The 25,975-nt window shown below is 36.8% G+C and overlaps 1 protein-coding gene across 3 annotated transcripts in view; it reads left to right on the forward strand.

Moving 5' to 3' along the window:
- Window positions 1-25,975, forward strand: part of ANGPT1 (angiopoietin 1) — a 269,150-nt gene that overhangs the window by 127,538 nt on the left and 115,637 nt on the right. For all 3 annotated transcript variants that reach the window (XM_024756325.1, XM_024756323.1, XM_024756324.1), the window contains exon 2: window positions 23,287-23,442. In XM_024756325.1, the coding sequence (XP_024612093.1) occupies window positions 23,287-23,442 (156 nt within the window). The remainder of the gene's footprint in view (window positions 1-23,286; window positions 23,443-25,975) is intronic.

A 25,975-nucleotide genomic window follows, 5' to 3' on the forward strand; every position in this document is an offset into this window, starting at 1 on the left:
CAGTGCCCCACCTCTTCAGGCTATATGGCGTGTAAGATTTGAGTTTTAGTTTCGGTGGAGCCTTACTACACTTCAGTGCTAGGCTTTATGCTTCAGTACAGTTAATCTGAGAGCTCTGTATTGGAATTTGTCACAAAGCCCCATCTAATTATAATGTGAAACTTAGGTTTCTTTTTTCCACAGTCTCTTGGGTTATATTTTCCTAGGGGACAGGGTTATGACTGGACTAAAAAAGGATTTAAGCATTTCTTATTCCCCTAGCTAAATACATCTGATACTACCCCCAGTTTCCACCAGAACTTCTAACAGGGAAGAATAGTTATTCCTAGACACTTTTGGGGAGTGAGTGTAGGATCATGTCAGGCTGGGGGATGCAAGGCAACTAACTATTCGGCCTGTAGCCACCTGCGCCCCTTTTCTCTGGTAGTCTTATTAAAAGAGAAAGATTGCATCTGAACTCTTAGATGAAAGGCAGTTTGGGACCTCAGATGGTCCAAAAGTGACCACCACTAACCCATATAAGAGTTTTGAGAGAATTAGAAAATGCCCTGGTCCTGCGCTAAGCACTGAGATTTAGGGAGCCAAAAGAGGACTGATTTCAGCATCCACTCACACCTGTGGCTAGATGCTCTTGGGCAGGACAGAACCTGCATAACTACTTTGGTGACCTTGGGCCAGAATGTACAGAGCATGTAAATATATTGGTTTAATTTGTTTGTCTTTTTTTAAAGTATATTTCCTCATGAGAACTGCCATTGTGTAAAGCATAATTAAATATAAATATTATACTTTCTAATCTTATAATAATTTCCTGATAAATATACCTGATAAAATAGTCTGTAGATTATATTACAGTCTATTGCAGTTGGCTCTTTTGGTCTCCTGTTTATTTACCACAACTATATTTGATCACTTTTAGGATGGGAATAACCTGATCTTAATCCTTTGAATAAAAAGAGTTTGGCAAACTTCTTTTATAAGTAAATGAAAAGGGTTTTGCAAGGCAGCATATATAAAGAAGAAACATTAATCCTAACCCGTCACTCTCTTAAATGGGAATTAAGGTCAGCATTCTTAGAACAGCCAACTGAAGTGATGCTAAGTTCAGAAATTCTTTGAAAGTGGAACCAAACAGCTGACTATCATTAGAGAAGAAGCCATTTCAAGAGTTGGATGCTAAACACTGGTGACGTCTTTCCAAGTCACTTCTCTTTAACTGGGTCACCTGTCTTTTAAGAGAATAATGAGAGACCATAAAAAAAGAATCATCACTACCCTCATCTATTTAATTCTTTATTTATACTCCATTATAAGATAAAGTAAGTCAAATTTTTCCTGAAAGCCTAAGTTGTCCCCTAGGGGAAAGTAAGGCAGACTTACTTTAGAAAAATCTAGTAAGTCTTCAGTCCATCAGAAATTAATTATGCACTAAAAAAGACATTCAAGAGAGCCTCTGGAGACTGTTATACAGAGTGAAGTAAGTCAGAAAGAGGTAAACAAATATCGTATATTAACACATACATGTGGAATCTAGAAAAATGTACAGATGAACCAACCGGTTTGCAAGGCAGAATTAGAGACACAGATGTAGAGAACAAAGGCATGCACATCAAGGGAGGAAAGCGGGGAGGGGAGGGTGGTGGCGATGGTGGTGGTGGTGGCGTGATGAATTGGGAGATTGGGATGACATATATACACTAATATGTATGAAATAGATAACTAATAAGAACCTGCTGTATAAAAAAATAAAATAAAATTCAAAACAAAATTTAAAAAATGAATAACATCAGCAAAGGCCAAAAAAAAAGAGAGAGAGAGCCTCTGGAAAGAAAACCTTCTATAAGGGTAGAACATATCAAACTTTTTTTTCCCCAGACTCAAATTGCAAATGGTATCTTTTTAGAGAAGCATTGCTTCTAGGAATGATCTTTCACGGACATCATTTCACTCGTTAAATCTACATCTCATTTCATCTTCCAACATGACAAACATAATCGTACTCAGACACACCATCACTGCATCTGCTCTCCAACTCCCAGAGTGGTCAATTGTCTATTTTTCATGTTCCAGCATATTTCAAAACTCAGCTTCTCTATCTTAAATATGATGTTATGACTTACAAGTACATTGGCAAAAAGATAGTTAGTGTTCCTTTACAATTTTGTATATTTTCTTCAGATTCCTCCAAATGCATTCTCCTTTGCACAAAGCTAAATCTGTTCAGTACTTGACTAAAAATAGTGTTGAAGTTAATTCCCACTTAAGAGGGTAGGGAATTGAGATACTGAAAAGAACAGTTAGGAATTGGAAAAGGATTTACACTTTGTCAAAGAGGCCGTTTTTAGCACCTTATCACAGTAATAACATAAACTCTTTGTAAATTTAGTTTTGACAGCATTGGGATTATCACTTTTTTCTATCTGAGATAAACTTTTAGTCTGTATTCATCATCTGTATAACTGTCTCAAACATTTTAGCATGAAAATAAGCGAATTCACATTTTAATCACATTTGATAACGTGAACAAAGCCTTCACGTTAATTTGGGTTGTCCCTATGTTCAAGATGAGGATACTGAGGCAGAGAAATGTAGCTTTACCCTTGGGTCATGTAAATACATGGCTGAGTTCCGGTAGTCAAGCTCATGTCTTCTACTTGGTGCTTCTAGGTGCATATATAACGTATATAACACACAAACCCAGGGAAAATACCTATCACATTCAGTGCTGGTGAGCTGCTAACCAAGAGGAAAGTATTTTTTGTTGTTGCTGCCTTACTGAGGAGCAGATGAGGATCAGAGACTTGGGTTCTAGTCTTCAATATGTGATTGAATCTCTATGAGACCTTCTTTCCTCTGGGACATGGTCTTTAAAGACAGGGAATTTCAGGAAATGGCAGCCATGATCCTTTCCAGCCTGCACTTTATGTGAATGTCTGTTTGTGTTTTGTAAATATAGCCAAATTTAAGTTATCTGATAAATAGTAGAGTTAAAATAAAATTAGCAGTTTCAGTCTCTGCCTTTTATTAGAATGCTGGATAAAAATTAGGTAAATCCATTTGGTTCTATGATATGATTGTAATTTTAGGAGAACCAGGAGAGTGGTCACATCCTAAGTAACCCCACAGCCTTTCCTAAAATCATTTTATTACATCCTCTAACTAAACATACACACACATACTTCCTCAAAAATTGTAGCAATTATTTGTATCAGTGGTTCTCAACTAGGCATGATCTTGACTTCCAGTAAACATTTGACAACATCTGGAAACATTTTTGGTTGTCACAGTGGGGTTGCTATTGGCATCTAGTGGGTGGAGGCCAGTAATGCTGCTAAACATTCTATAATGCATAAGACACCCTGCCACACACTCACACACAACAAAACACTGTCCTAAATGTCAGTATGCTGAAGTTGAGAAACCCTGTTTAAATTTATAAATAATGGAACAACAATCCTAACATCATAAACCAACTTACTTTTTTTTAATAGAAATTTCAGTTTTGGTCCATATGACACAAGTAAGATACATGTACTTTCAATTATGAAACCTTCACTTCAGCTTCTAATGCTCTGCAAGATCCCAAAAGTCAGTATTTAATTTAGTAAACAAGTGTCTTTTAGAAAATTGAAATAGCCAGAAGAGCAGTAAGTTGGGAATCACTCATTCATGCCTTTGTGTGAATTAATGCAATGAGAAGTAATTGTAGGGGAAAGCAGACCTGGGTGAATGCCATGGTAGAAGGGTTTAGGGAGCTGGAAGACAGTATGAGAATCTTGGGCACTCCTTAGGAGAAGGGAGATTCAGGAAGGATGATGGTGATCAGTTTGACTACTTTTCAGATTTCAATGACTAGCCCCACCATAAGCCACAAAGAGTTGCAGAGCTCACATGTGTGAGTTTCAATTCTCTTCTCTTTTCTAATTCAGCTTCAAGTGGGAGATGTCAGTGATTTTTAAAATAGCCAATAATTAATTGAGGAGAATAAGAGTAAAGGAGATGTTGATGAATTAATAGATTGGTTGACAAGTTATTATACTAACTGCTTTGCTTTAGGAGTCTCAATGATTCATAAAATGTATACTAGCATCTTGTCTAGTCTGTGTAGTTTGACCTCAAAGCCTAATTTAAAACTATTAGATTTCCTACCTCATTCATGATTTAGTTTGCTTCTGTTTTTCCTTTAGTTTTTCCAATCTGAGTATTCTGTTACCTTTCCATTTTTGCTCTTAAAGGTGCTATGCAACACATACAGACAAAAACGCTATTGAGATAGCAAACTGCAAAGTTTATGCTCTGTTTATATTAATTGTCTCTTGTTGCCTAACAAATTGTGGCAACATTTAGTAGCTTAAAACAGCAAACATTTATCATCTCGCATAGCTTCTGAGAGTCAGGGATCCGGGGACAATTTAGCTGGGTGTTCCTGGCTCCAGGTCCTTTGTGAGGTTACAGTCAAGCTGTTGGCCGGGGCTACAATCTCTGAAGACCTGACTGAGACTGGAGGACCCATTCTGAGCTCATTCACCTGGCTGCTGGCCAGAGGCTTCAGTTCCTCACCATGTGGCCTTCTCCATGAGGCTGCTTATGCCATGGCTTACCCCAGAGTGAGTGGTGAGGGGGAGAGAGAGAGAGAGAGAGAAAGAGAAGCCATAGAGTCTTTTAACTAGAGCGACCCATCATCTCTTCTGCCCTATTGTCTTAGTCACACAGACAACTCTGGTAGAATGCAGAAGGGGACTAAACAAGAATACGAATTCCAGGAAAAGCTGATTACCATACCGACGTTGTCTTTAAATTTAATAACCAGCGAGAATCCATCCTATTGAAATGTCGATATATAAAACACACAAATAAGCTCTATAATGGGTCACTTAAACTAATGACAGCAAGCTTTGTTGGAAAAAAAAAGTGTTCTAAGAAGTACTACACTGAGTTTGTAGGACATATAGACAATGATCATAAAGGAACATATGTTAGGTTCTGCTAGTTTCTTTATTGTACAGAAACAGTTTTTGTGCTAATCAAGTCAGAAATATGTCTCGTCTGCTCTGAAATATCAACTTTTGGCTTTTTGGTGGTACAGTGAGTGTGATTCTGAGTGAGAGAAAGGATTGACTTCTAAACCCTGATTTTTCCATTTCCTGGCTGCACAATCAGAGCCAAGTTCTAATCTCAGATGCCTCATCTATGAAATAGACATAATAGCGCTCATCTCTAATGGATGTTTTCAGGACTAAATGCTATGATGTGAACAAACTATTCAGCACATTGCCTCACACATAGCGAGGACATAATAAATAGTGTTTACGAACATCAGCTTCCAATTCAGTGCTTCTTTGAACATCATGACCATTAATACGTTGTAAAACTAAAAAACTGGTTGAGTCAGTTCTTTTTGTAAAAATGAAATAAAATTGAACAGTATAGAAAATATCAAAATCTCCGAGGGTCAGAGACATGGGTTCCAGTTCTTACTGTTTCACTGGAGTAAATATGGTTTATAAAAACTGTTTCTTGTGTGCGTGTGCGTGTGGTATTTGTTCCTTGCCCTGATTAAAACTATACCTTTTACTATGGGTCACAGTCAAAGACATGAAAGAGCCACACTACTCTAGCCTCACTTTATTACATGTGTGATTTCTCCTGAGAACCAACCTTATTCTGTTCTAGTGATTGCGTCTCTCTGAACATTTTGGAAATTGGACTACTTTAATGCCTCTTTGCTAGAGAGTCTCTTCCTGTTTGGAATTACATTTAAAGATGAAATCCTGGTGTGCGTAGTGCCATGACCTTTCCGTATGATACCATTAAATGTGCCCCAGACCACTACGCGGCTCATTTCTTTATGCCCAATGGCACAGTAGTTGTAGGTGCATTAATGGTATGCATCACAGGAAGCTCAGAAGTATCAACAGACTTACTCATTTAGAATTTTTTACGTAGCAAGTGTCCACAGGGACTTTTTAGTTGTATGATTAAATAAAGAAGTGCTAAGCCCCTGAGGTTTATGAAATTCTAAACATCAGTCTGTCTCAAAGGAAACATGCTTTTCATGGAAGAAACTACATTTCAGGCCTTACATTGTCAAGTTTGCCAAATGTCCAGTAGTGAACCATACAGATAAATGCTGTTTTTATTGTTTTAATATATTTTCTTTGTCTTAAATTTTTATTGATAGTTATCATCAGTGGCTTGCAGTGCTTCGTCTTCAATTTATCAGTCAATTTATCAGAAAACAAAACAAAACTTAAACACTTGCAATATTGTTACTTTCAGATTCCTGTCATCATAAGTAAAGTGATGAATAGTTTCATATTGTGAATAATTTTATACTTTATCTGCTTTTAAGTTAGATATTCAGCTAGTTGAATTAACTGTAATGTTTAAAAGGTTAAAGAGAAAGACTTTTTTTTTTTCTCTCTTTTACAATCTTCCCCCAATTCTGCCCTCTCCTCCCTGGTTCCAGTATTTTTATGAAAGACATCTGGGAACTTTATTCACTGCAGTCTTTCACTTTATTCATTGCTGGCCTAACAATTCAGAATCTTATCATCATCAAAATCATAATTGTAGATATTTCTGGGTGAAACTTGCTCAAGGAGAAAGTTTCCTCTGAAGGTTTGAAACAGCTAGCACGTGTTGTACGAGAGGTTTCTTTACACCCTGTGGCCATAACGTCTGGAAGAATTAGTGAATATATATAATAAATGGCTTTCTGACATTACATTAAAATACAATAAAATATTATTAACTGTTCCCAGACATTTTGGCCACCCTATGGTACATAGATTCCTGAGATAATGTAAACAGGAAAGATACAATTCTTTAAGAATGAAGATTTGCAAAACCCTTTAGCATTAGGCAGGCAGTAGTATCAGGGATTGACAATATGCTGTAATGAATCTTCTATCTTTGTATGGCTATGGTTTACAAAATATTTTCACTTTACAAAACTGCTTTGACATAAGTATTATTACATTTACTTTACAGATGAGGAAACCAAGGCTCAGAATAGTGAAGCAACTTCTTCATAGTCATGCTAAGTGCTAAGTGTTAGGAAGCTATATCTCTAAGAACGAATTCCTCATTAATGTTTTTTTTTAACTCTACCACACCATCTCTTACATCCATACCTGCTGAGAAAGTTCAAACCCATTTCTTTTCATTAGAAGTTTATTATTTTATTTTTCAGTGTAGGTCTGTTCATACTTCCTTTTTAAACCTTGAACAATACTATGATGTAGGTACATTATTATTCCCATTTTCTAGATGCAGAAGCTGAGACACAGAGAGGGAAAGCAGTTTCCTCAAAGTCACACAGTTAATCAGTTGCCAGTATAAAGCTGTCAGAATCTAAAACTTCCTCTTTTTTCTCATACACTGCTTCTTCTCATATGCTGCTGGCTATAAATCTGAATTTGCTAAGAGAAATAATGCGATGGCTAATTTTAACTGTTAGTTATCTTCTCATTGGAAAAATAGATATATAAATAAAATTACACTAGAGAATTCAGACTTCTAATAGATTTCCAAACTGCTTTCCCAACTTGTCTCTAGACCAAAGTATAGGTATCTGTCATTTGCATAGCATCTTAGAGCTGATCAAGTATTTTCACACACTATTTCATTGATCACGACAACAAACTTATGAGATACTTAGGGTGGGTATAATTAGCAGGATGATTTTCCTGATGAGAAATATGTATCTCAGAGAAGTAAAAGACTATAAAGTTCATATGGCTGATAAGTGGAAAAAAAAAACAAATCACCCAGGTCTCCTGATGGCACATTCTGGGAGCTCTCCATAACACTATGCTAAAGATAGCACAGCACCCCACAAGATTCCACCTGCTTTTTCAAGTTCACGAAGACCTTTCTTCCTCTTTGGAAGAAATTAGATAGACCACACTGAATCTTAACTTCTGATAGGAGAGATCCTTAAAACTGGGCTGATAGGCATGGTGTGTATTAGCACGGACTATAGACTCTGGATTTGGACAAGGTGGGGTGAGAATTCTGGTTCTGCTGTGAGCTCTATTTCACTGTTTCTTTGGTGAAAATTACCTATCTTCTTTGACTCTCCATTTTACAGATGAAAGAGTTGTAAGAAAACAAATGTGTGATTTCCTGATATGATTGTGGCTTTGTAGCAAACTCACCTGACTTTTTAATGTAACATATCTCATGCTGTGGCATGAAAACCCTCGACTTTAAGAAGTCAAGAATGTAAAAGACCTCAGCGACATCCTAGGATGTGTAATTTTTGGGTTTCATGGTTTCCCGGAGATAATGATGTTGATATAATTTTAATATAAAAAGGCTCTTCTAAAAAAAAAAAAAGGCCTTTCTAAAACTGTGAATGCTGAGATCAATCAGTCCTGGGTGGGATATCACATCAGAACAGAAGAAAGAGTGATTAAACATATGCTTTTTCCAAATTATATTTGTGCTCAGTCACGTTGAGTTAACTAAGACCTATCAAACTCTCTATTTCTTCTCTATGAGTATATGAAATAAAACTGTCATGGATTTCATAAACTTGAGATATATATTTCACAGTCCTGTATAGGCTATTTCTATTCTAACCGCTACCACATTATAATGATGTTGTCTGCTTATATACTTGTCGTTCTCAGTAGACAGGGACTAGGCAATAACTGTATATTTTGCATCTTTATATATTCATGGTACAAGGCCTGTTAACACAGAAAACATAAAAGTGACTCAATAGATATTTACCGAACTGAGTTTATCTCACATAAGAAAGTATGTAACAGGTATATATTTATGTATCTATATGTAATATAAACATACATAATTACACACCCACATCTGCGCATGTTCCTGTTTGTCTTTGTCGATATCTAATCTACTATCTGTAATCTTACACCTGCTTGATTAGACATGGCATTTTTAAGGGGAAACAGTCTTCTACTTTAGCGTATATGTTCTAATTCATTATTCTATACAGATATATGTATCCGCAAAATACAGTAAGTGTATTTAGTTGTAACTACACCTTTACTTTTAAGAAGTAAAATTTTTTTGACCAAAAATTATTTAGTGCAGCAATTTTAATTTAGATATAGTTCAGCAAGTTTTAATTTAGTAACCTAGAAAACATTTATTTCCAAAAAAGAGGCTTGCTTGAAGATTTTTGATGAAAATTGGTTGGAAAGCTTATTTTAAATCATATTAGAGTACACTCTATGATAATAAGCTTTCAATGAGTATATGAACATTAATTATTCACTTGACATTTGTGTTTATTTGAAGGAGTGATGGTGTAATGAACAAGAGAATAAGCATGGTACTAATCTGTATGCTATATGAAGATGGTATCTCTCTTTTGGTTGAGTAAGTGAAAGAAAACACTAATACTTGTCAGCAAGGATAATTAATGAGGCCATAAAAAGCATATCATCATGGAGCTGAGGAAAGAATGAGTCACCTTGTAAAATAATTACTTTGTGCTTGGTTTAGGAAGGCTTCAAAGTTTAGATAGGTTTAGGAAGGCCTACTACGTATTGATCCAATCATTCTTTCAGTATTCCTAAGCGTGATAGTGGTTAAGTGGATTTTTCATTGTATTTAAAAAGAGAGAACAAGTGAATAAAGAGTTGTTGTTTTTTACCATTGGAAAATGATAGTCAGATGTTAAGTACTTTTTCAGTACGCGGGCCTCTCACTGTTGTGGCCTCTCCCGTTGTGGAGCACAGGCTCCGGACGCGCAGCCTCAGCGGCCATGGCTCACGGCCCCAGCCACTCCGCGGCATGTGAGATCCTCCTGGACCGGGGTACGAACCCGTGTCCCCTGCATCGGCAGGTGGACTCTCAACCACTGCGCCACCAGGGAAGCCCCAGATGTTAAGTACTTTTATTATCCCCCTTACCTGACACTGGTAGCAACTCTAATGCCTTTAGGATCAGGTCAGCTTACCTTAATAGCTTAAAGGGAAAGAGAGGTAGGCTAATTGGAGACTGTGAGTTCTGGATAAAGACTTGAAACTTACTTAAAAAATAAAGTGCTAGCCAACGAAAACACTTCAGCTGGACAGATTTGGGCAGGAAATGACCTGATCATGATCCTTGCACTAACCAAGGACCTGAGGCCAACTGAAGCGGAAAGAGAATGGACTTGGGGTGTCAACAGACTACCACCTCTAGCATTTGGGCTCTGTGACCCTGATCACATCACTTCATTTCTCAGAAGTTTTACCATCTCATATTGGTGAGATGGTAACAATATCTATTCCAAAGGGCTGCTGTGAGGAATAATTAAAGCTCATTGACTGACACATAGGAAGTGCTCAATAAATAATGGCTGCTGTTCGAAGATTTCCACAAAACCCTTCCCCTTCAAAGAAACTACCTGTGGTTGTTTCTGCTCTTTTGTTTATTTGTTTTCTTTAGGTCTCTTGAAGCCAGGGAATTGGGAATGGGTGGGAAGGGGACAGCGCTAAAGGAAAAAACTAATGGAACCAGTGGGGCACATCTGTGGGTACAGACTTGATCTAAGCCACCACTAAGTTGCCACATGTTTATAAGTTTCCCACTGAGTGAATGCATTCTAATATCTTTATGTCTTTACAGATGTCTTTCTCTCATTCTTTATGTTTTTTCTGAATATGAAATTAAATTGTTGTTTTCTTAAAGAAAGTGGAAAATATCAAACCATTTCAAGAAGAAAATAAAATTCACCTGTATTCCCATCAGCCAGAGATACACATTGTTCATGATTCAGTGCTTCTTTTCTTTTTCCGATGCATACAAATGTGTATCCGAATACACTTACCATAATTGAGAACATACTACATATATCATCTTGTATACTACTTATGTTAAGCAGAAGGGTTTGTTTTTTTAAGCCATGGAGAGCTGGTACTTTTTCATCACTTTATACCTTAAAATATAGGCTAAACAGTTGATTCAATGAAAGGCCCCCTAAGAAGTTGGAAGGGCTGTCATTATAATTTATGTCATGGTTATTTTAAAATCTTAATGTAGTAATGTATGTTTGAGAAGGATTGTAGAATCAAGTTTTAGATCTGGTAACCTGTTTCCTTTTTCCCCTTTCTTTCTCAATCCCCTAACTGCTCTCTCTGGGAAATAACTATTTGCCAGAGATAAAAATTATTGGTATGGATTCTTGAGATACAGTCTATAAATGGGGGAAGATTCATCATACAGCTTTCTTTCTGCTCCTTAGAGAAGAAATCCTAGGGGCTTTGGGAGATGCTGAGAAACACTTTGTTCTTTCTTGTGACAGAGCTAGAACTCAGGGTAATGTGTCTATTTAGAGTTTGTACTCCTCTCTTCTGAGTTAGTCAAGCCTTGGGATATGACTGTTTTATTAGCTGTTAAAATTACTAAACCTGACTCCTCCCTGTAATGCATAATAAAACTATACTACTAATATGTCTAAGTCTCAAAAACATAATGTTGATTAAAAAATAGGAGAGTTTAAGGAGCCTAATAATAAGGTAATGTTTTTATAAATCTAGAAAATATACTAGACAGTATATAGCTTATGATTTTAGGTATATACCTATGTTGTATAAGTTCACATCAACTTCAAGATGTGTGTGTGTGTTTGGAGGGGGTGCTTTTGTTATTGTCCAGATAACATTTTATTTCTTACTAAAAACAAAAAGAAAGAAAATTCAAACCAAATATGTCAAAATATGACATCTGCTAATTTTGTGTGTGTGTGTGTGGTACGCGGGCCTCTCACCATTGCGGCCTCTCCCGTTGCAGAGCACAGGCTCCGGACGCGCAGGCTCAGCGGCCATGGCCCACGGGCCCAGCCGCTCCGCAGCATGTGGGATCCTCCCGGACCGGGGCACGAACCCGTGTCCCCTGCATTGGCAGGCGGACTCTCAACCACTGCGCCACCACGGAAGCCCCGTCTGCTAATTTTTTAATGCTAGCTTTATGGTGTCTATTAACAGTGTATTTCATGATTTAAAAAATATTTCTAAGTTTCCAAGCTTTAGACTTTCCAAAAAGTAGACCAACCTTCTTTCAGTTAGTGAAAAACAAATGGTTTTGAGTGGTCATTGCTTGTTGGGGATGGGATGAAATCAAAAGGAACACTGTGAGGTGGTCTACAGCTCCCAAAACTAGATGAGTGAGTCTTTAAAACAAACTTTTACAGAATTCCCCTGGCAATGCATGTGGTAATGGGAGCAGGTATTTTAAACAGTTACTCATGCTCAGTTTCATTCTCTCTTGTGGTGTGAGGTTAATTCTAAGAGAGACTAATTCATTGTAATGGTAATTAGGGCACCCTTCCAATAACACTTGAGATGTAACAAGCATCACTAGGGCACCAAAATGGACTTTGTGAAAGAAGAAACAATGTCCAGTGTCTGTCATCCTTTGGTCAAAGTGAGGAAAAATGGGGATTTTATTTCATTTATAAGATGTCAGCAATCACTGTCCCTTTCTTATGCTTTGAATAACTATTTCCAGCCTACTAACCTTTCTAGTACTTAGACCAAAGGTAATTTAAATAAAAACTACTCAACAAATATTATTCAGGAAAAATTAGACCTCACACAGAATGCTTTGGAATGTGTATTATACAATGACTTTGACAGTTTTATGACTGTACAAACTTCTTGTACATTCCATTGAGGAATCCCCTATTGTAGGAAAAATATATACATGCGCACATGCTCTTACCATTAATTTTGCCACATTTAAGCAGATAAAAGTTAGTTTAAAAACGCAATCATAAACTTAAGGGATATTATAGAAGATAAGGAAGACAAGTAGAGCAACTGTATTTCAAAAAAAGAAACAGCATGTGTGGGAAAATAATAGCCTAAAAAGTCAGAATGTTGAATAGCGGGGTTTTATTGGAATAAGGTTAGATTTTAAGTGCTAATACCTTGCAATTTTATATGAAATACCAGAGTAAAATGATGGCATTTTTCTACCTACTAGCGGTATTCCTGAAAATCTATAAATTCCTTCATTATTAAGGCTTTTGAATTTTTGTTAGTGTGTCTCTTATATCATATGCTGAGTACTTCGATTTCATGATCTGTCTTGCAGTGTTTTCATTTAACACAGGAGGTTTCCCTTAAAAAAATGAACATCATAAGTTACTTGTTTGCATCACTGCCGTTTGTCATAGGAGGAAAAAAATGTAGTTTACAGAAGATGTTTCTTAGAATTATTCTGTGGAGAGTCTCTTTTACCCTGTCAGTTGCCCACAACCTACCGTCTGTTGGGGTGGTCTCCAGTTCAGATGTCAGAGCTCTTTCTTTTTAAGTGAACCAGAATGCATTTTATGTAATGTGTGGGGGGTTAAATTTCATTCCAGATAAGAAACTAAAAAGCATTAAATTAAAGGAATTTACGTTTGCAGTTTTCTGTTTGAAACAATATGTTCTTTAGTTTAAAAACTATCACTTTCACTGATACAAAAACCATGTATACAAAATTGCTTTGTGGTTCTTCCCTTTTTTCTGTCATCTAAGTGTAAATTCAGAATTTGGGAGAAAGGTTTCTTAGTTGCTTGGCAGATACTGAAGCTGTCCATGACTGTTTAACAGGCATTATCTATACTGATTAAATCTGACATAAAACATACCTCATCCAGAGGAAAGTGATGCATTAGTTATGTTACTTGAATCTTTAATGAAGTAAACTACAATGAAATGAACAGAACCACAAAGTGTGAATGTAAAATCTGAAACATGTAGGTTGAGAGTATAAGAATATATGTGTGTGAGAGCATATGTGTGAAAATAAATACACACACACACCATATATGTATACACACACACAGAAGTGCACTTATATGTTTTATTAAAGGGGTAAATTTTATGCTTAGTGTGTGTGAAAATTTAGTTAAGTGCTAAGAAATTATCTGCCTGAGCTTTTTAATGAATCTCACGTTAAAAATCTGATAGCATGCCCTTGCCCTGTGTGTGTGGCCTCAGTGACATGCCTATGCTTCTGACTGATTTATCTCTTGATTTCCTGAACAGTACATTTCAAGAGATGGTCAGGAAAGTCACCTTACCTAAGCAAGCACAGTTCCTTGCATGCTGTCATAGTCTTTCTGGCTTCCTTCTTTATCCCCGCATCCTCCAGGTTTTCCAGACCACATTTTTGTGCATTAAGGCAGACATAAGAAATTTGTGCCCTCCCTGCCACATTCATTTGGGATTGCTTCCTGGAAGATGTCCTTGATTCCCTCATTTAGAAGAATCATTCCTTCCTTCATCCTACCCCAGCAGGCAGGAAGGACATTTGTACCTTCATTCCAGCACTTGTATCACACTTGCATTATAAACAGTCTTGATCATCAGAATCAAGTTTTACTCATTCTTTTGCTTTCATTGTATAGTCCAGTGATTAACACATGGCTCATTTTCAATGTGTTTGCTGGATTTTACTTAATTTAAATAATTACCCATAACAGAGATGATTGAGAAAAGAAAAGTAGGGAAGATACAGGAAGACAAGATAGGGTTATGTGGTCCCATGAGTGAGGATATTTGTCTTCAGACCTGTCTACTTTTGCATCATTTACATTGGTCCCATTGACACTCAAAAAGACCTCACTGAAAGTTGCTAATGTGATATTTCATACTTTCAGGAACAAATATAACTAAAAGTGAAAAGTTTCCTTGAGGAGAAAAAATTTGAACTGATATTGAAAATCAGGACCTAACCGAGGAAAAGGGAGGATGAGGTAGAAAAGGAACCTTCCCATCAGAACAAATTATATGCAAAGGCATGGAAGCAAAAGAAAATAATGTATGTTTGGAAAAAGGCAAATAATTTGGTAGGTCTGGAGCATAAGGTACATGTAGGGAGAGGGAAACCGAGTCTGGATCATAAGGATTCTTCATTGCTGATTAAGGAGTTGTGACTTTAGCTGCAGGTGGTGGAAGCTACTGAAAGAGTTTAAGAAGTGGCGTGGCAAGGCCAAATCTGTGTTTTAGATCGATCAGATCCTTTGGTTATGCCACGGATGATAGATTGGAGGAAGCAAGTCTGGATTCTGGAGACCAGTTATTAGGCCATTAACAAATCCAGAAGAAAAATGACAAGAGTCTGCCCTAAGTCAGTGCCAGTGAGGATAAAAAGATATGGCAGAGAGAAGGGGAAGAGGAGAGAGAGATGGACCTAGGCACCCTTCAGGAAACAGAAGCAATGCAATCTGGTGCTGATTAAATACAGAAAATGAAGATAAGGAATAGTCAAAGATGCTTCCTGTGACTTGGGTGAATGGGAAGGTGGTGGTAGTGCCATTCATTGACATAAGAAACATAAGAAGATAGCCAGGTTGTGTTGGAGGAAGGCAAGGAATATATTTTGGGCAGAATGGTGCCTGGAGATTAAGGGAATCAGAGGTTCTAGCTCTTTATCTTAAAACAGATGTGCAAAAAAAAAAAAAAAAAAACAGATGTGTGTGCTATAGAGATTTGATCCATGACTTTTCTGTTGTGTTCCTGTATCATTGTTTTCTAACTGCCACAAGCAAGGATATGTACTATATATTTTATAGACATAGATATATCCGTCCATATTTTGATTTTCTATAATAAATAAAAATTAAAATATTGCAGACTCCTGTGCTTTGTACAGGATGTTTTAAATGAAGTAATTTGAGAGCTTCAAAAGATATTAAAAAGAATCTAAACCAGCCCTTCATTTCTATATGAAGATCTAAAACCCAATTTGCTTAAGTGACTTGTCCAAGTTCACAGAGTAAATCAACAATAGTACCTGGATTAAAACACGGATAACCTGACTCCTGGCTGAGTGTGTTATTTACATTTCATCTCCCTTTAAAAAATGTAAAGAGAAAAATTAAGCAGACATTTATAAATATTTTTAAAGTTTCGTGACTCTGACTTTTCCTGTGTGTGAAAAGGTGGGATGTAAAAGAGAGGTTCCAGGCTAGTGAGGTGTGTTTTGGTGCAGGAAACATCTCATCTGTTTATGTGAAGAGAGAATGATTTTCCTGGGTCCTGACACAACTATGGGGCACTATATGTGAAATGGCAACTTTCAGCAGCCACAAAAATGTGGTCTTAAAAGAGTCATAACCAAGAAAATGATTGAAGAAGAATTTATTCATATGGGATTTTTCTGGGGTACTGTTGAAGTTAGCTTCTCCATATGCCTCAGCAAGGATGTTGCTGTTACTCTTTTGGAGGGGATATAACAAACGTCCCCCCAACATTATTAATTTCAGTAGCTGAGAGCTTCTTCTTATCAAAAAGAGATAATATTTACAGGAAGAAATATAGTCAGAGGTAAACTCCAGAGTATTCACCGTCTATTGAAATGACCCATCTAATAAGCATTTATTTCCAACGAGACTCAACCCTTTGTATTGGTAATACCTGGTACCAGACTTAGTGCATAGGATGCGTTTATCGCATATTTGCTAGGACTGAAGTGAACTGATGTAGGGTTCATAAGCCTGAACTAATATAGAGTCTGGTCTCAGTTTTTTCCATTTGTGGGGTGATGCATAGGGAGAATAAAATCAGGGGGAGACAGGCTCATTGACTAAGGAGCAGCTAGTGGGCATTAGTGCTGGAAAGCAAGGGTAGAGTCCAGAAAGCAAAGTTAAAACCCCCAAAACTGCTAAGCATGAATTAATATTGTGAAAGGGTAGCCTCAAATCAGGAGCCATCAGAAGTAAAGCAAGTAGCAGGAAACAAGGGATAGGAAAAGAAATGTGGGGTAGGCCAACAATACCAGCAGCCGTTGTTGTTGACTCAGCCTGCTGATGTTAAGTCTGAGTTTCCCACACACTGAGTGACCACAGCCCGACATCTGACATTAATTAGTTGTTTCACCTTGCTTTCTATAACCTCTCTGAACCTCAGTCACCAGGACTATAAAATGAGATTCTTGGAGCTCATAATATTTAATGTCTCTGCCAGCTCACTTATTCTAATGGTTTTCTTTCTTCTGTAAGTAGTATTTTTTCAGATACTGAAGTGAAAAGCGGGATGCGTGTCACACATATCAGTACAAAAGCTGTTTCAAATGTCAGCTAAGTAGATATATTGTCTATAAAGACAATTAATTATACTTCTCCATTTCATAAAAAAACCAGTATACTGGAAATTCTAATAATAGAAATTCTAGCAAATAATATATTTGGCCTCAGCCTTCTTTTTTATAAAACCATAAACCTAGATTTGGTTGCATTTTCAGGATTGCCACGGATTTATGAAACAATGATATTTGATAAAAGCATCAATATTTAAGGCATTTTTTTTACATTGCTTTACCTTTTTATTGCTTTCCCATATTTACCCTTTTACTTTATTTCATGGTTGTTTTGCCATAACTGAGTAATACCATATGCAGCAACATTCAATGAGAGTCCACTTAATCTACAACATATTTTAAGTGAACAATGCCTGTGTCAATTTTTATAGGGCTTAAAATGTTATTTTCTTAAGAATTACATGGGGAAATTCTGTTCTTTGTGCTTTAAGATAAGCTGTCGTTTAAGAGATTTAAGAGATTCCTTGAAGTGACCTCTTGAAGTGAAATGATAGCGAATGCGTTTCACATGCAAGACATATCATAATCTCACACAGATTTTGGTTCTCATGAACATGAAGTGGCAAGAATTTTGAGGGCCCAGTAAGAGATCCTTCCCAGAACTCTCTTTTGTAGTGGAAAATGATAGCATTAATTCTCTACTCGTCATTGGGCAAAAGACATGGGTGTGCGATTTATGAGTGAACTACAAATGGATGATAATCTTCACTTCTTAAAAATATTTTTTTCTCTATTTAATAATGCTACTTGTCATACAGTGGACTGTACATTTCCTTTCTCACCACCTATAACATTTCCTAGGATATTACAGCCATCAATCACTGTGAAAACAATTAAATAAAAAAATGAAAAATTATCTGTCTTTGGACAGTCTCACGTCATCCATTCTGTAGCCTTCAATTTATGTATTCCCTGCATGAATATTGTGTGTTACCAGAATTTGTCTATGACATTTGTGATAGTGTGCTTGTGCTTGATGGGTGACCATCCTATAAAAGGAGCATATCCTGAGGGGCCATCTAGCTTCTTTCAAAGCAGCATAACAGCTCTACTGCAACTTATTATGTGATCACAGATGATTTGCTTAACTTCTGGAGCCTGTTTCCTTATCAGTGAAATGAGAAAAAATAATAGAGTGGCTGGATTGTTACAAGTAGTCAGTGAGATATATCTTTGTAAAACCTGGTACATAACCTAGCTTTGGTAGAGGCTTAGCATATTGTCATTGTTGTTATTACCTTTGTTATATTTAACAGTAGTTTGTAAGAAATAAAATCAGAGGAAGAAGACAAACATATTATTATAAACTGCATACTAAGAAAAAAAGGTAGGTGTTGATGAGAGGATTTTTAATGACCCATTGTATTAAAAGTGCTAGCAAAGTGAACTTTCCAAATACCTGGCCCTAGACCTCTCACCTCATCTCAAATTAATTTGGCCTCTAATATGGTGAAGCAGAGTGAAGTAATCACCCTCTAATGTTGCATGTTTTTCTAAAAGGAAAAAGTAAATGAATTTTCAGTGAGCTGGCTAAAACTGAGATCAGTAAATCAATTTAATCAGTCAATCAAATAGCCAACCAATCCAACAACGAAACAGTTCCCATAACTCTGAGGTTAGTGGAACGTCCGAAGATAGATTTGAGTCCTTTCTTTCATTTCTAACAAGACACCTAAGGCCTCTGAGCCTCAATTTCTTAAACCATAAATGGAGTCAATACTTCCCTTGTAACGTTGGTATAAGAATCAAGTCAGACAGTGTATGAAAGCTCTTTGTAAACACTAAATCACTTTACAAATGTAACATTATTTCCTTACGTTAAAATCATCGTTTACCATTTATTGTGTCCTTTCAAATCACATCCTACATCCTCTTACTAGTTTTTTGGCCAATACTTTATAAAACTCTGGAGTCAGACACTGAGAGTGACAGTGTAGTCAAATAATTTTATGATTCAGATTGGGAATCTCCTACTTTATAACCCATTAGCTCTTGTGGTCAGCAAATTGTAAGCTTAAGGTTCACATCTTAGATGTCTATAAAACATTGAACCTTGAAGTAGCCATCATATTCTGTAAACATATTTTGAAACCAGTACAGAATATATGAATACAATCAAATTTGTTACAAGTCTTTTCTGAACCTGGCTAGTATAGCACATGAAGATGGATTTCACAGTTATACATCTACAGAGGAATGTTTAGAGATTAAGATGAAAGTAGTCCTCCTTATTAATCACATATTGTATATTTGACTTCTGCCTCTCTCCTCAGCCTTTAAATCAACTACATCTGGTTTTTGCTACTTCAGTGTGCCATTACCTTTTGCATTAAAAAGCAGTTACTCTTAGAGCAGCCCCATTTGGTTAAAAAATAATTAGCTAGAGTTAGATTCATGTTACTCATCATGGCAGCCCCAATAAGAATTTTAGGATAGGTTGGAGACCTACTTTATTTCTACAACAGGGTCAGCAGAATTGGGAAGCTCTTTGTGATAAATACTGGCATAAAGCAGATATTTTGCTTTGCTGGTGTTAATTTTTACAGTTTTTTTTAAAAAGCACAATAATACAGAATAGATGAATAGATAGTATCTAACAGAGATAGGACCACAAAGCAGCTGAACGTTGATATAATAGTCGCTCTATGCCAGAGGGTGTCCTCCTCTGTGGAGACTGGGGCATGTGATTATTATTACACCCAGAGCAAATCAAAGTCTGGGAACTGACTCCACTAACCAACTGAATAAGAAATTGATATGTAATTATCAAGCACATCTGTATTGGAGCTCACTGATTAGTGAACTTTCTCTCAAGAGAGAAATCTGCATAGGAAACCAAGTTGTTATTTGAAATTTCTTGGTAACCAGGGAATCTGGCATAGAATAATTTGACGGTCTAAATCACTTTTACTCAAGGAAATTGCCATTTTGTGAACAAGGTAAGAAGCTAGGACCAGAATGTAAATTAAAGCATTGGAGCATTACTTCCTTTATTTATTTATATGTATATATATATATATATATATACACACACACACACACACACACACACACACACAAACATACACACACACACATACACCAGTATGCTTAGCAACATAGATAATTTGCATTCTGCTATAATTTTCTTATCTCATAGAAGACTGTTCATAAATAGTTCTGATATAGGCAGTTATTCTATGGACCACACTTTGAGAAGCATTGCTCTTTGCCTGAATCAGAATTACGCTATGAAGTTTTAAAAATATATAGTTTCCTAGTACATACCCTTGAAAATTCTGATTCAAAGTTCTGGTATGTTGCACCTCCATCTGCATTTTTAAAATGCTCCCCGTGCAGTTTGGATAAACACATAAGGTTTAGGACCTATGTAATAAAATGCATAGGGTAATTAAGTAGTGTTTAAGATGAAAAGGTTAGAGGTTAAAAACCTGGGTTTTGACACTGGGGGTGCCAAATTCTTGTTTGTTCTTGAGCAAGTTGTGGATTTTCTAAGCCTCGGTAGTCTTACCTATAAACGGCTATAACAATACCTACCATATAAAGTTGTTGTGAGATTTAAGCGCTTTTGTGAAAGGAAAGCACTTAGCTCAGTGCCTGCCACATGGTAGACAGTGGATAAATGTCAGCTGTAAATGGTAGGTATCATCTCCATGATGGAGACTTATCTGCCATTTTTGAGAATATACACATTTATATAAAGCCCCAAATTCCCTGGATAAGCAAGGAACATACTGCTAATGTGTGCCTGTCTGAGGCTTCCTTCGCTAAACATCCATCAGATTTATCAGACAAGACTTTTTTGGTTTTGTTAGAAACTAAATCAATGTGATTGACGCAAAAGAAAAAAAAAAAAGTGGGCTGCTCAAGGGGACATCACAGAATTTATAACTGAATGTCCAAGGGTGGATCTGGCTAAAAACATGACAGGATGGAGATGCTCTAAAAGTATCCTTCTATCTGTATCACCTGGCCTACGTATCTATCTTTCTGACTTAGCCTTATTCTTAGACTGGCTCTAGTTTTGTGATGGCAAAATGGGGCATCAACAGTGTCAGGCATATATGTTACCAGCTTACCACAGAGGAAAAGGAAGTTCCTTTGTAGGCTAGTTAGACAAAATTGCATAACTGAGACTTACTGGCCTTGCTCACAGTACCTTTTCATTCTTGAACAATTTATTCTCTCTAAGCAGGAGCAGAGCATTCTGATTGTTAGGCTCAAACATGTACCTAACCCTGAAGTTAGGGTGGGACAACTCCACCCAAAGCATTTGTTCTGAAGGGGGAAAAGACAATTTCCCAAAAGAAAGTTAAGGGGAAGTTATTTAGAAAAGAGGGAACATATGATGCAGAATCTAAAACAATAGATGTCTTTTACTCCAACCCACCCTCCTTTCCTCTACCCTTCCACTGTTGTTAAAATATGTTAGTTCAGGGCTTCCCTGGTGGCGCAGTGGTTGAGAGTCCGCCTGCCGATGCAGGGGACACGGGTTCGTGCCCCGGTCTGGGAGGATCCCACATGCCGCGGAGCGGCTAGGCCCGTGAGCCATGGCCGCTGAGCCTGCGCGTCCAGAGCCTGTGCTCCGCAGTGGGAGAGGCCACAACAGTGAGAGGCCCGCGTACCAAAAAAAAAAAAAAAAAAAAAAATATGTTAGTTCAGTTGGAATAAAGCCAAGATTAAATTTACCCTAGAGACCTTAAGTTTTGTTAAGATAATTTCCAGATATGTGTTCTAATCTATTTTGTATTTGTTTTAGAATAAATTTTTGTGTGTTGAAACTTTCCCCCTACTTCTAATTTGGGAAGGGGACTTGAAAGGTTGAAGGGGAGTTACCTTATATTGACCAAGAACAAAGTCAGCACTTATTAATAACAATGAGTTTGATTCTGACCTTTCATTTTCTTTAGCTTGGGACAGACTCATGTTTGATAAATAGAAATAAGCAAGAAATGTTGTTAGAAAGTGAACTGCCAAAGTTACAAAGAAGAATTTAGTTTTAAGCTGTGTTTATTACATGACAATAGTGTTACTATAGATTATAAAATAGTGGATGTATTTTGGTTCACTAAATCAGTAAAAATCACGTAGCTGTTAATAATTTGGAACCCAGCTTATGAAGCACGACTTGGCAGAACTATCAAGTGGTTAGCAGTGTTGGTATGAAAGTTAAGGACTTCAGCACTCAAATCCAAGTCTGGCTATTTTTGTGGTGTGTGGCCTTGGACCGGACTTCTCTGGGATGCAGTTTCCCCTTATGTGTAATTGGGTAATAAAATGTAGTCACCACACAGTTGTGGGGGAGAATTAAGTGCACTGACAGGGAAGTGCAGGCTTCTTTCTGTATTTTTCAAGCATATGAAAAATATCCTCAGTTTTATTCTCCCAAGTGCCTAACGGGCTCCCTCATAGTAAGTCACTTAATAATTCTTCTTGCCCCCTATGGTACCATTTCATTTATTTTACAACCATAATATTCTCTAAGATGGCACCATAAAGGACCAAACATTCCCCGAGGCGAGAAGGGCAAATGCTGCTTTATGGACCATATTTTCAGTGCCTTTTTTTGAGCTTGCAAAGGAGCACTGATCATAGTTTTAGCTAGCTCTGAGGCTCTGCAGCTCATTTCATATGCTGTTGCCTATATGTTAAGATTCCCTTAAAGGCTTGTGTTTTGGGTATCTGCCCCCCTCCCACTCCTTGTCCCATTTCCCTGACCCAGCCTGGTCTTTTATTTTTCATTACAGAGGAGGCTGAATATTTCTCAGAGATAAGTGTTCAATATGGTATAATGAAAAGACCAGAGAACCAAGATTTAGATTTAAATTGTTGTGCTAACTCTGCTGAATTTTTGCTGGTGGCCTTAGGCTCATCGTTGACCTTCTCTAATTCTGTTTCCTCAGCTATAAAATAAAAAGAACAGCGAGGTCATCTGTGCTAAACTCTCTATCTTTGCTGTAAGGGTTAAATGAGAAAGCACTATCCAAGTGTGAATCTTCATTGTGATTGTGTTGATTATATACATGCATCAGTATATTACGGGTTTGTTAGCAACTGTGTTCCTGTGTGCTCTGCTCCCATTTCCCCAGCTCCCAGAGATGCTGAGGATTCCTGCCAGATGGCTGATTTGCCAGCTGTGTCTTGTTTTATCATTGTAAATATTACATGCTTCAACTGAAAGACTTTGCTTATAATGTAGTATGTTTTGTCCTTTATCTCTTGCAGATTGAGAATTACATTGTGGAAAATATGAAGTCGGAGATGGCTCAGATACAGCAGAATGCAGTTCAGAACCACACAGCCACCATGCTCGAGATAGGGACCAGCCTCCTCTCTCAGACCGCAGAGCAGACCAGAAAGCTGACAGATGTTGAGACCCAGGTACACCCCTGAGCCAGAGTCGTCAGACTCTTAACCCAGATGATTTTTTTTCCATTAAGTTACTCCATAAACACAGAGCACATTTCAGCACTGGGATTGGGGAAGCATACACATTTTTGTTTATTGGTAATAACAACAATGACTGCCTGACATGCTATGCATGTTTCTTTTGATTTCATGAGAGTTGGTATATTTAGCTTTGTATGTGCTTGCAAAAACAGGACTAGGACTGTTTGTATGTGCTTCCAAAAACAGGCAAAGGACTTAATCAGCATTTAAATTTCAAATAAACACTTCAGCTACCAACTGTGATATGATATATGTCAAACAGAATAACCATTTGTGTCAAATTGGTGCCTTTGATGTACATTTTTGACCTGTCCTGTTTTATCTCCAGTAGTACTCTAACAGTAATGGCACCTGCAGAGGTTTTGTGCAGTCAGTGGATAGGAAGGAAAACCCCAAACAAACTGATCTGGAATGTGCAGATTTTATTTTTATTCAGCATGATTTTATAATGAGAAGTCAATTAAAACTCTTCCTGTATATGTATATTATACATACATATATATACATACATATATATATATATATTACCCTACTCTGGACAATGATATTTTTATGTACAAATCAGTAAAATTCCTTTTAACTATCACTGTCACAAGCCTACCATTACAGTTTAATGAAAATATTATTTTTGATGACTGGAAGATGATCTCTTGGTCCCCTTTTAACCATGGAAATGGTTATTCCTGTTACCATTCTGAAATCCAGGGATGATTCTGTCTCAATGTAATAGTTGATTTCTGGAATCAAAGGTGAAGTATATTGTTAAAAGATAAACTGAGGCACATTAAAATTTTCACGAGTTTGAGTGAACATTGATTCAAATTGGGCAGCACCTAACTGAAAGTATTTAGCTCTACTGCAGGAGCTAAGGGAAGAGTTTTAATAGAGAAGATGCAGAAGCAAAGCCAGGAAATTATTTGATTGGCTGTAGCTTAAGCAGTTGCCTTATTTGGGAAAGCCTAGTTGGCTGTTTGTGATTGCTTGTTCTTAAATTTTACTTTCTTAGATTCAAGTGCATTGAGTCTGGCTTAGATTTTGCTTTGCTTATGTAGGTTACCAAGACATTAAAGCCATCTCTAATGGCCTTTAATGTTTAACTCTTTTAACAGTATAAATTCAAAAATAATATGCACCCTTATTTCTATGTTGTGTCATTTGTGTTAATGGCATCACATAGATCAAAGGTTGATATTTAAAGAGACATAACAATAATAATTTACATGGATAGAGCATGTTGTATTATGCAAACCACTTTCCAATGGACAAATGATGTTTGTGAAGACTGTTTAGAACAGAAAGTTTGAATGATTTTCTCACATTGATAGAGCTAGTGAATTGAATTTGGTACTCAAAATGATTCATACTCATTTCTTTCTCTGTCCTCCTTGATTAGTAATACTAATAATTATCTAATTGAATAAGAGCTTAAATGTGGATCCCATTGGAACAATAAATCACATAGGCTTTGGAAAATAATTTTTCTTGCACACTATCATCAGCTAATTATGGGGGATGAGGAAGGGAAAATTACATATTTTAACTAAAAATTATGAGGCTATGTAATCTATTATCATCACACTGAGCAAGCTTGTTGATCTATGAACCAAGCTTGCTCAGTGGTGTGAAGCTTCTTGTGGTATGAATAATGTGTGTCCTCTCATATTTTTACTAGAACTGAATGCTCACCATCTCCTACAAAGCATTTTATATATTCAAAGACTGAAATACACAATTAACATTACCCTACTTGGTTGAACATTTGAAATTCTTATGCATTTCTTTTATAAGTTTTATGACATACATGGCAGCATTTTGTTTCATTTTTTTCCATCCCCCAAATTGAGTTGTTTTTATTCTCTTTCCAACTGGGAATTGAAGTTGTTGGGGGAAAAGAAATCCCATTGTCAGCATACCAATCTCCAAACTGTTAAGATGCATGCTATGTAAAATTTTAAGAGATAACAACTTGTTCTGCATCCTTAAGGCTAAGAGATGTGTACTTTCTGGACAGTAGCACAGAAAATTCATAGAAAATAAACCTATTCCCTATATAGAGCAGCTAAAGTTGAATAGTCATTAAAGGCCAATGAAAATTTATTAGATGCTCCAAGAAGAATTTTAATATAGCTGAAACCTGGAAAACATCTCGAAAATCACAAATCCAGCAGAACTTGCAATGAGAGGAAGGTGGAGATAGATTGTCTGACAGTGGCTCGGACAAACTAGGTCCTTACCTTAAGAGTGAATCCTGGGTGTTCTTTTCATCTTCATTTTAATATCTTCTAATCATCTCTACTATTCATAGCTGTGATGCTCCAACCCTTTTTCATGTGAATGTATATCCATGAGGTGCTTATATGAACCTTTGCAACAGTACATCATCTACTTAGACCTAATCATTCAAGTGCACTCAAGTTCTGATGCAAGGCCAAGTTCACAAAGTGAATCCTGGATTATTCCTTAA

Source organism: Neophocaena asiaeorientalis, unplaced genomic scaffold (genome assembly GCF_003031525.2).
Source record: "Neophocaena asiaeorientalis asiaeorientalis breed wild unplaced genomic scaffold, Neophocaena_asiaeorientalis_V1.1 scaffold496, whole genome shotgun sequence".
In the NCBI taxonomy this organism is placed as follows: domain Eukaryota; kingdom Metazoa; phylum Chordata; class Mammalia; order Artiodactyla; family Phocoenidae; genus Neophocaena; species Neophocaena asiaeorientalis.